The 12,310-nt window shown below is 43.0% G+C and overlaps 1 protein-coding gene across 1 annotated transcript in view; it reads right to left on the bottom strand.

Annotated features, from left to right (window-relative positions):
• The window catches only part of ITGBL1 (integrin subunit beta like 1), a 133,012-nt gene that overhangs the window by 14,815 nt on the left and 105,887 nt on the right, over nt 1-12,310 (bottom strand). The window contains exon 8 of the mRNA XM_083501259.1: nt 1,751-1,867. Coding sequence (XP_083357385.1) covers nt 1,751-1,867 — 117 coding nt within the window. The remainder of the gene's footprint in view (nt 1-1,750; nt 1,868-12,310) is intronic.

Below are 12,310 nucleotides of genomic sequence, written 5' to 3'. Positions count from 1 at the left end.
TTATCCAAGGGTACAGAATGGGGATGACAGAGCCACCCTCACTGGGCTCTTGTGAGCATCACAACAAAAATAATGGTTAAATGCATTAAGCACTGAAAGTGAAATTTAAATGATGAATAAAATTATTTAGTAGTTCTATTTTATTTTTCATCATGGCAAACTCCCCGCCCAGAACATTTTTATTCTTTGGGATTTGGATGTTGCACAGATTTCCTTTTGAAACAGCTCACATTTGAAAGCGTTATAATATTCTAAACATGTTTAATACTCCAAGGAGAAGGATGACCTGTGCACTGAAGTCTGCAATCCTAAGCACATTTACTTGGAAATAAGTTCCATTGTAATCAATGGCATTATTTTAAGGGAATGGAACAGACTATTTAGGGCATCTCCCCTTTTGACTTCTCTGAGCAGAAGGCTAAAGCATTGGGCCACAGGTCTTGCTGAGAAAGCTCGTTCCTTTCTTCTTCAGATGACAGGCAGCTGCATTTTCAAGTCACTATAATAAACATGTAAGATCACGGCTGCTTACTCCCTCATCTATCACATTCTTCTCCTTATACGTACCTGGGCCTAGAGTCAGAAAAGAAAGCTATTCATCAATCTCTGCTAGTCAGAGAGGGCAGGTGACCATTCTTATTCAGATCCACCTGCATTGCCATTCACTTTTTCCTCTCTCATTTCAGTAGGCATCTAATCTCAAGACAAAATCCCTGCCTTTCTCCGAGGTCCCTTCAGCTGTAACACTTTCTGCTTTCTCAGGGGAGCCTAAGGCTTCTGTCCTTTGCAGCAAAAATGAGACTGAAGTTGGTTCCCAATGTAGCGATGCAGAGTGGCATGCACACACTGAATAAGAAAATGAAGTTTCTCTGCCCTGTGCCTTAAAATAAGCTGTGCAATACCTTATCTCGTGCATCTCCATGGGAACCAGGAGACAACTTCAGCCTTGCACAGCAGAAACTTCCTTGGCAAGCAGCACAACTTTCTATGCAAATGGCTTTTCCAAGGCATAGTGTCAAGCAGGCATTTTAACAAAGCAAATCTGGCAGATAGTAAATTGGTGGTAAATATTTTCCAAGAGCAACATGAACCCAGTGTACACCAGTGAAAAGGGTTTGGGCACTTGACTCCTACCTTCATTTCTGTGCCTATCTCCATCTGCAAAAATCCATACTGCAAATCTGAAACACTGCCCTGATTTAGAGTTATGCAATATATGCATTTCTGTTTTAATGATAACACTACCAATAGCAAATTTAGGTTGTGCGAGTTGATTTGGAACTCTTACACACAAACCTGCTTTGCCAAAAAGAGAGAGACTTTTTGCAGTGATGAAAGTGACAGGGAAAGGCAGTGGAAAGTGTGAGGCAATGCTTGCTTTGATGGTTCAGTGTTGTCTAACTTCCCCGCAAACAAACCAGCATAAATGTTCAAATGCGCAGGTCAACTGAAGCAACCTTATTCAGCCTACGGTTCCTTGAGTCACTCCTCATTTTCTTCCACATGTCAATTTAAGAAACCATCAGGATCCTTTAAAACCAATTATATGGCAATTCCGGACTGTGGTGGGTTGCTCTTTGATCTGCTCCAGAGCCGTATATTTGTTCCCAGTATTCTCCTTACATAACATGTACTTTGGGGCTGCTGGACAGCAGACTTGCAGGAAATCGTTTCATCAGGAGTCTGATCTGATAAAGAGGACGAAGAGCGTGCATTATGCTGGGCACCTTGCTTTAATTTAACAACATACCACTGCAGACGACGCCATCTATGTCTTCACATTGCCGATCGTCACACTCGCAGATTTTGCCATATATTTTGGACTCTCCTGGAGGGAAACAAGTGCACTGGCCACATTCGCATTTCCCTGTAAGAATAAGCACTCCATCAGTCGCATGCAACAATCAGAGCTGCATTGGGTCATTAAGGAAGTGGCAAATAAATATAAAGATCGTATTGAAATACAAATGCAATATATTCAAAAGGAGAAATTCTAGAAAGACTGCTACATTAAGGCTCCTACCTCTATTAGGAATAAAGGGAGCTACCTTGAAAAGGTTTGGCTGGCTGCCCATTTGGCCAATATCACCCACTGGCAGTGGACTCCAGGGTCTTCCCTATCATGAGCTACCTGGATTAGAAGATGCCCAGGATTAGACACAGAACCTCCCACATCCAAAGCAGGTGCTCAACCACTGAGGTATAGGCCTTCCATGTTAGGAAGGTGTCATGGTACCCACATCTCATGGCTTCTTTCTATACCACTGGAGGACATCTGGAAGCCTAGAGTCTAGTGAGCTCAGTCCACACTGCCATTTCTTCATAAATGTGTAGTCAACAGTGAAGAAGAAAGTACTTCTTCATGCAGAACATAGTTAAACTATGGAATTCACTCCCACAGGAGGCAAAAGCAGATTTGACAAATGCATGGCGTATAAGGCAATCAATGGCCACTAGCATCAGTGGCTATGGACGGGAGAAAGACCTTGAGCTATCCATCAATCAGGCAATGGCTTTTTCCACCTGCCTTGCCCCACCTTCCAGCCCCTAGGAGCCTTTCCCAGACCATGACCTTGAAAATAGCAGAAGCAGCTGGGGAGAAAACAGAGGAGTTCAGGATAGATATAGATATAGATATAGATATAGATATAGATATAGATATAGATATAGATATAGATATAGATAGTGTGTCCTTGTTTATCAATTTGATCCTTTTACATGGGTTTGTATGTTTTGTGATATTTTAGGCATTGCAATTAGCCATTATCTTTTCTTGAGTTTAGCAATTCTTTATTGTAACTGATAAGTTTCATTATTATTTGCTGATATTTAATTTTATTGTTTACTATTATATTCAAATGGATTAGTGAATATATTTTTGTTTGACATGAGTTGTTGATTTCAAAGCTATTTTTTTCTATTGGATCATACTGTTATTAGGTGTGTGAGCATTGCTGACTTTCATTGTTTCTTCTGCTTGTCAACCGCCTTGTGTATAGTAATATAGAAAGGTGGTATACAGATTAAAAGAGAAATGAAATGAAATGGTCTATGTTTACTGTCATCATCATCATTTTTAATTTGTATACCGCCTTTCTATCTTACAATACTCAAGGCGGTTTACAAGCTGAAGAAACAAAATTGTACATCTTATAACATTCTAATGCAATACAAAAATGTGATAATAAAACATAACTTTAAAATAGGCAACCTCTATCAAAAAAGTAACATTCAACAATCATTAGAATAGTATAAAATAATAATATCAACATATAAAAGTTAAACAGAAACCCACTCAACAGTTACAATAATATCTAAACTATAATCAATAAACCAACGGCAAGCCACAGTACATAAAACAATACAATACACATTGAGAAGCAGAGGGTAGAGCAAGGCAGGTGGAAGGAGGCCTTGCCTGGTGGAGTCTCTCCCCTCACAGTTCTTCCTCCAGGAACACCTCCCTTATGAGGACTCCTAGGGCTGGAGGGTGGGGCAAGGCAGGTGGAAGGAGGCCTTGCCTGATGGAGTCTCTCCCCTCAGAAGCAGGGTGCCCTTAGGTACCAGTTGCTAGGAGCTGAAGCTGGGGAGAGTGCTGTTGCACAAAGGTCCTGCTTGCCAGCTTCCCACAGGCATCAGTGAGAACAGAGTGCTGGGCTAAATGGGCCTCTGGCTTTTCTTATGTTCTTTCTGATCCGGGATGGCTTTTCTTTTGTTTTTTCATGGAAGTCAAGGTCAAGGGTTGCATAGGGTTCCCATATTGTCTCCCAAGCAGGCAGTGTCTGGACTCAGACCTGCGAAATTAGCTTCAGCAAGGTGTCCTTAGAATTGGCTGTGCCACTTTAGACTGAAGGCAAGGGAATCAGTATGCATCCTGAACGCAAGTTGCTTGGAATTACAAGTGGGGACACAGTGCTGTCATGTTCGTCCCTTCTTGTGGGCTACCCAGAAGAAGCATCCGGTTGGCCACAGGATCCCAGACTCAATGGGCCTCTGGTCTGATCCAGCAAGGTGCTTCTTGTGTTTATCATCTACCAGCCCTGTTTCCCCACACTGCTTCTCTGTTGCCCCCCCCCAAGCTCCTGCAATGCAGGAATCTCAGCTAAAGCATCCATGGCCACCCAACCTCTGCTTATAAGCCTCCAAGGAAGGAGAGGAGAGGAAGGAGAGGAGATGATGCAGTTCAGACTGTACTGCATCAGAGAGAATGCACCCCACAGAAAGGTGTCAGAAATTTCTTCAAAGAGCTTACAAGTCAACCAGCCAATACAGTCCCACATTCTATGGATGACATCAACTGTAGAATGTATATTCTACCATGCACCTATTCCAACATTGCATTTAATACACGTTAGTCTGGACAATTCCAAAAGATTCGGGGGGAAAGCAATAAATAAAAACCATGGATAAATTACAGGTCCATATAAACACACTAGTCTCTTCTCCCTCACATATTGTGTCAGAAACCAGTGCTTTCATCATAAGACCTTCCACAACCCCCCCCCCCCCAAGTGTGTCTTGTGATCACAACTTTGAGAGTTGGACTTATGTGCAACACAATGCAGTGGCTAAAATTATTTTTAATAATAATTCCTAGTTTAGGTAAAGGTACCCCTGCCCATACGGGCCAGTCGTGTCCGACTCTAGGGTTGTGCGCCCATCTCATTAAGAGGCCGGGGGCCAGCGCTGTCCGGAGACACTTCTGGGTCACGTGACCAGCGTGACGAAGCTGCTCTGGCGAGCCAGCACCATCGCAGCACACGGAAACGCCGTTTACCTTCCCGCTATAAAGCGGTACCTATTTATCTACTTGCACTTAGGGGTGCTTTCGAACTGCTAGGTGGGCAGGAGCTGGGACCGAAAGACGGGAGCTCACCCCGCCACGGGGATTCGAACCGCCGACCATGCGACTGGCAAGCCCTAGTCACTGAGGTTTTACCCACAGTGCCACCCGCGTCCCTAATTCCTAGTTTACATCAAATAACAAAGACTTGAAGCCAATCCACTCAATTGTTTCTTTTTTCTTCTGAAGTGTGGAGTATATTCTACCATTCCCTATAACATTTGTCACCATCTTTTTTTAAAAGAAAAATTCACCTCTTCCCCCATCCTTCACCCCCTCAAAAGTAGCCAATTTGCTTGACAGATGGGCAGAAAAAAGCTTAGTCGCGTAGCACAGGACTAAATTCCAGGTCGCTCTATTAAAGAGGCTGGCCTATTGGGCCAAAGAAAAGAACCCAGCAACAACAAAACAGGAGAGCCCATTTTCAGGACGCAGAGGGAGATAATTTCAGCAGCTGTCCTATTTTATTGAATGTGTCTGCTGTGGAAATAACAGCAGGCCCACACGGCCTGGCCCTTTCCTCTTGCCTTGCCTTGCGATAACCATACCTTCAACGCAAACTTGATCATTTGAGTAATTAGAGGAAATCACAGGGAAAAAATGAAAAAGGGATCAACACTTTCACCAACGCGTTTTTCCCTTCCCTGGAATAATAGGTTTACCATAGCAACCCGGATGCAAGAGGGGGGAAATGAACACCAGAAATATCCTCAGCTCTTTTTAAAAGTACAGCTCATACAGAAACAATAAAACGTTTGAGGGTGAGAGCTGGACTTTTGGCAAGTAAAAGAAGTGCAGATTAAAGGTGAGTAAACTCCTCTCAGCTCAGTTTGGAACTGACTCAGTGTTTTATTGAGTCAGACCATCAGTTCATCAGTAATGTCTATGCTGACTGGCAGTGGCCTTGCAGGCTATCAATCAAGAGTCTCTCCAACCCCTCCTGGTAGATTGTGTACCACAGGGTTTCCCAAACTTGGGTCTCCAGCTGTTTTTGGACTACAATTCCCATCATCCATGACCACTGGGCCTGCTAGCTAGGGATGATGGGAGTTGTAGTCCAATAACAGCTGGAGACCCAAGTTTGGGAAACACTGGGTATGTTTCTGCAGTTGCCACCTATTGGCAAAAAGACAAAGGTGTTATTTAGAAAAGTTGTAATTAAACATACTTGGAGGTCTGTGCCTCAGATGCTCGTATGTTGTTCAGAAAAGGATGAATATCCTAGGCACTCTGCAGACTTGCCATAGATATCAAAGTGAGAAAAGTCCATTAGGTTAAGGGACAGAATTCACATACCCCAGGCACGAGAAATGGATTCCACACCAGAAATTTCCACCGACAAACCCAGGGCCCTGGTACCATTTTTTTAGAGGAGGATCACTAAAACAAAACAGCAGTGAAGGTCTAAAAGTATCACACTTTTTCTTCTCTAAGCTTTTCATTGCATTTTGTATGATAAAGAGACCAGGGATGGAGAACCTTTTCCATCCCCGAAGACTCTCTCTGGCAGTAATCCCCCAGTCGGATGCTCTGAGTGGTTACCGCTAGCGAAAGTTTCATTTTTCACAGAATATAATGCACATAATACATTTGTCATTCTGAAGTATGTTGATTCTGGATCCAAAATATGCTAGACAAATACAAAGGCTCAAAATACTAATCTAAGAGTTTTATTTCTGCAAAAGAAAGAAAACGCTACACTCTTTCGATAGGCCAAAGTTATTATTTCCACCCACAGATGTTCCAGTTGCTTAAGGACACATTGTAAGGACATTGGCATTTTGGCCCATTATTGTACGCACCACATGATGCTATTATGTTGCCATTCACTATTGTCCAGTTTTTTTTTTAATTTAACAAATGAGGAAAGCTGCTGAAATGACTGGTGCAAAGAGTTACACTGAATATAACACTTACCCACAATGCTGGGACCATTAATTACATGTATTTGAACCAATCTGCAGATGCCTACAGAGGATAATAAAAGCTTCTTTGTAAACTGTGAGTTTTGATTTAAATACCGTGTGCTAGAAGTTGAACTACAGTATATAATTTATTGGAATTTCTGCCCCTTTCTACAGCCTGCAAAATGTCAAAGAAAAAGTGAATAATAATAAGTGTTCCTACAGAAACACCATAATTTCCTTTACATTCCTATAATGGGCAGATTTTTCCCTACTCTTTTCATTCCGAGTTCATACTTTCTCAGCTGCAACAAGGGACGAAGGGGAAATTTCAGTTTTACATAAAGCATTTGGGGTCAAATTACAACATTGGTCTATTGATCTATACAACAGATCCAAAGCCTGTTGCCACAGTAACAGAGTGCTTTGCAATTTTGAACGTATCCTTGTATTACCCCAATTTTACAGATTGGGAACTAAGACAAAGGCTACCCATTGTTCTAGAGAATATTGTCTCCGTATTTGGGTCTTCAGTGCAGTTTATATGGGCACGTATTCAATTTCCATTACAAGTCTGGATGGCAATATCAAATAAATGGTTACACAAAATGAACACACATCTAAATGTTCAGAGGGTGCCATTTTAATATCAAATAAATGGTTACACAAAATGTACACACATCTAAATGTTCAGAGGGTGCCATTTTCCAGATCAGAGCATTGTGGTGTTTTGCCTTGCATTTAATACCTGTAACCAATTTCGGCTTTTAAAGGTTGTCGAGATGATTCATTATCTGCTTTGCAACCAAATAATTAGAGAATCAACCATAGTGCTGGTACACCTGAGCACAGTGGTGGCGGTGGCTGTGGAGGAGGCGGCCAAGGCACTAGGACGCAGCACTTCACATTTTGCCTCTGGCAGCAAAACCTCCAGGGGCAGCCCTGTTCCCCGGCAAGTGCACACAAAACTGAAATCTGAAAAGTTGTGATGTGCCAACAAATGTTTTCCTGGACATCGGACTGTTTGTGAATAATCGGACACTGTTTTCAAACAAGTTAAGTTCATCCCAATCTCCATCCCTTCCAAAAACAAGTACCAAACCTGGGATATGTGAAACTCTATGGCAAAGAAGGGATCATCTGAGTATGCGCAGAGTGCATCTTTATCATCATCGTGAAATTCTACAGCTTCTCCCCCACAGAGCTAAGAGTAAGAGTAAGTGACTACAATAAACGCTTCAACTTTGGGGTCAAATTCAACATGGTGAGAAATGTGTAATGGTGCTTTTGTCATTGGAACTTTTTAAAATAGCAGCGGTTGGGTGCCTTAAGCCAGATTGCAACCATAGTGTGGAAGAGATAAAAGGTCTAACTCCCACCTTCCCTTGTGGTATTTTCCAGGTGAACATCCTACCCCCTTCCCAAGCAGCTATTTGCTCCAGGAAGCAAGTGAGAACCGTCAAGTGAAAGCTCATGCACTGCCAACAGGGAGAGGGTGCTGGGAGCAGCAAACTCTTGCAAAGCAGTGCAAGACAGTGGGATTGAATTGTAGGGAGGATGCAAAGGGGTGATTACATTGTGTCTAACCAAGCTGAAATAGACAAAGATCTGCATTTCCCCCCCAGCCGCCCACTTAAATAATCTTAGTTCCAACCAATAAATTATGAACAAATTAAGCATAGTTTAAATATTCCTAAATATACCTACTGGAGCCTTTGTAATTGGCCTCCAGTGATATTCCTATAACTGTACTATGTTTTTACTAATTGTTTCCCCCTGTATACATACAGTGCTACCATATGTGGATAAGGATGTTCTAATGACACCTACAATATTAATCGGAAGAAAACTGACACACATCCTAGCATTATTCATACGTTTATCTGAACTACTTGCATCCTAGAGGGACTTGTAAAGACTAATATATGATGAACTAGGAAGTGGGTGGTCCTGCCTTGTACCCAGCTTTTTAAGCTAGATGCCTTCCCCGCCCCCTCTTGCTCCTTTTCTAATTCACACCACGTGGACTTGGCAGCCTAGTTTACAATCTTATCCTCATGTCATTGCGCACGGCAGGAGTAAAATTTGCTTCCATGGAGACAAGTCCCCAAATCATTTATGAGCATTTATTCTTACGTATTCCCACTGTGTGAGAGTGGGAGTTCAGCCTGTATAAGTCACTGGGAGGAAGAAATCATGAAACAAAATGGGGCGGGGGGATAAGGGAGAAATAAAATAATAGCTTACTATGCAGAATAGAAGGGGCAGAGGAAGTCAAAGTGTTCTTAAGAGCTACCTGGAAGTCACCTCCCCCCATCTAGAAGACTCTGTCTAAATAATAAGGAAAACATTCAGATCTTTATTGCTTATAATGTGCTGGTAAAGTGTTGGTAAAAGTGGAGGTACACCAACACACTACACCCTAGAAGTAGAGAACACATGTAAACAGAGTTCGTTCAACTCATGGCTCTGAAAGACAAACACAGACCAAATGGGGACTTCTCTTGAGATTCACCTTAGGAGTGGTGGTTTTTAAGTACTCTCATAAATACAACAGATAGCATGCGTTGGACCTTTTACATAGGGCCATGTGAGTCTCTTCCCAAAAGAAAATTGCCACCAAATACGACATGAATTTGGAGGTTACTGGTAAAAGACGAGTGAATTTGATCTACCACAATGCAGTCTGTCCTTGAAAATTGTTCAGAAAGATTAGCTAGTTCAGAACATGATGGCTTATAGCTAACTGGATCACGCTGGCTTGATTGTATCATGGAATCGTAGAATTCATATCTATACTGAAATAGTTTCATTAGGGCCCATCGTGTTTCTGCTTTCAACGTTTAAAGCCCTCAAGCTTCAGCACGTTTCCCACACAAACCTGGCCAGGATTTACATTTGGAGCCACTTCCTGGGGTGTTCTTTGAAAAGAAGGTTACTTGGGTGGTGACTGAGGGGAAGGCCTTCTCACTGGTGATACTTTGTTTTATGCCTTCCCCAGGTAGTCTCAGCGGGCACCAACACTGCTATTGTTTGGGAAACAGGTTAAGAGTAGAGCCAAGTCAAAAGTTGAATGGTTTGAACTTTCAGTTCAATTTGGCAAAAATGACACCCAAAATTGGGAGTGGGAGAAACATTTGTGCCAAGCTGGGGAAGAGCTTGTTATTGGTAATGAGACCGTGGCTGTGATTTCTCCTTCTGCCACCCACCCCGCCCCCACTACCTGTGATGGTGGGAGAGATCCTTCTGATAACCACCAACTCCTCCCACCAGGAACTACAATGAGGCCGCAATCCAAACCAAAGATGCCTGCAAACATGTCACGAAGGATGGCAACATCAACCCATGTGGGAATTCCTTATAGACAACTGCAGTGCCTGGAGACTGGCAGTCAGGTCCAGCATCCATAGCAGTGACCAGAGGAGGAATGACCACTGGGAGGAGTGCAGAGAGAAGAAAGGCCATGGTGCATCTGTAGCAGGACAACTGGACGCCTTCATTTGCCCCTGCTACTACAAAACCTGCTTCTCCCCTTTTGGTCTCCAAAGCCACAGCAGGGCCTGTAACTCTCCAATGATTTGACTTCACCCCCCTCCCCAAAAGGCGCAGTCCTACATTGTCTCCTGAGATGGACAGGTGTCAACAACAGAAACCCCCAAGTGTTCTAGGGGCCGCGAGGAGCTAAGTCAGCCTGGGATATACAGCGGTACCTCTGGATGTGAATGGGATCCGTTCCGGATCCCCGTTCGCATCCTGAAGCAAACGCAACCCATGTCTGCGCATGTGTGGGTCGTGATTCGCCGCTTCTGCGCATGCGTGTGACGTCATTTTGAGCGTCTGCGCATGCACGAGCAGCGAAACCCAGAAGTAACACATTCCGTTACTTCTGGATTGCCGTGGAGCGCAACCCGAAAACGCTCGACCTGAAGCAACTTTAACCCGAGGTATGACTGTATTATTTTTCATTAGTTTCCAGGCTTATATCCCACCCCTCCTCCCACCAGAGCCAAGGATGGCTAACAACAAGTATGAAATACAAGCACTAGACAACAGTAATCAAAACAACAATATATGTACAGTACTAACAACTAAACTAATATGCAGTGGATAAATAAAATTTGGACTGCTGATCTGAAAAAAATATATGCAAAAAGATGGGTGTTCTCTCAACTTTAAAAAAAAAGCACAAATAAAGTAGGAAAGTACTTTGCACACCCACCACCATTTGCTACAAGTTTCCCTAAGAAACCTCTTGACAGACTGCAAAAATGTGAGGTTTTCCCCACTTTGGCAAATGACTCTTTAACAAGCACTCTCCATTTCGTTTGAGCTCCGTCTCCAGTGCTTTGGTGGCACTGAACATTTAAGCCTCTAAATAGCTTTTGCCCTGCACACTTGAGATGGATAACACTGCTTTTCCTTATTATGTCACTAAGCAAAGATGGATCGGGTAGCCAACACCAGCTGCTCACAGAAGCAAGTTTGCAGCTGCATGGAAAATGTTATTTCTCTCTTGGGCTTGTGCAGGGCCATTCTTCTGTACAGTTATCTGTCATCAATGAAGAACCTCAGGGTATCAAATCAGGTTTCGCCACAGTCACAAAATGCTAGAATCTGAAAAGACTTCCATATGAAAACAAGATACCCAGTATGCACTGATGCATAGCTACACCTGATATGATACAAATGCATTCATGATTAATGCTATTATTGGTGTTTTTTGGGGGGGGATATATTAATTTATGCAACCAGCTTGCAATCTATGCATTTTTCTAAAGTTAACCAAGAAAGGTTCTTCCTGCTCTTCAGTGCCACAGAAGTCTTCAGGGTGAGAAGACTGCTGAGCAAACCGGTTAGGTAACTGGTAACCCCACACAATTGCATCCATGGCAATAGCACCCCAAATGCCATGCTTTGTTCCCGGCCCAGCCCCTCAGAATGAATGGCAGCTGTTTAGTTCTAGGAGAAAGCAAAGGCACGCAGGTAGGGACACCTTCAGAGCTGCAGCTAAACCTGCAACTTGTGGCAGTGATCTCACGGTCTGACATAAGAAGCAAATTTCTGCCCCCCCCCCAACCTCGTCTCACATGGAAACCCACTTTCTTTGTCCCGCATTTATTTATATCCTGTCCTTCCTCCAAAAACAGACCCACAATTTAAAACAAAGGCATTCCAAAACAGTAAACACATTCTAAAACAAATTACAGGTGTGTTTGGTTTTTTTTAAAAAAAAAATCTAAAAGCAGTTACACGTAAAAACATTCTTCTTTTTTTTAATCATTTAAAAACATTATTCCATCCATTAATCTCAGGATTACAAGGAACAACATTCTTGAGCCACCAAAGAGCAGGAATGTTTTTTAATCCCTCCTGAAAGTTAATAATAATGGAGACAGGTGCACCTCACTAAGGAGGGCACTCCACAATTGGGGAACCACCACTGGAACGGCCTTGTCACAGGTCAGTGCCAAGTGGTCAGGCATCGGTAGTGGCACCACCAACAAGGCCTCACCTGCTGATGGTAGGGTTCAAGATCAGCTTGGGTTCAGCTAAGAAGCTGCAT

Source organism: Podarcis liolepis (assembly GCF_965112155.1).
Source record: "Podarcis liolepis genome assembly, chromosome: 4".
NCBI classification, from domain to species: Eukaryota; Metazoa; Chordata; class Lepidosauria; order Squamata; family Lacertidae; genus Podarcis; species Podarcis liolepis.
The sequence above is the reverse complement of the archived record's forward strand: the minus strand, read 5'-3'. Positions and strand labels throughout refer to the sequence as shown.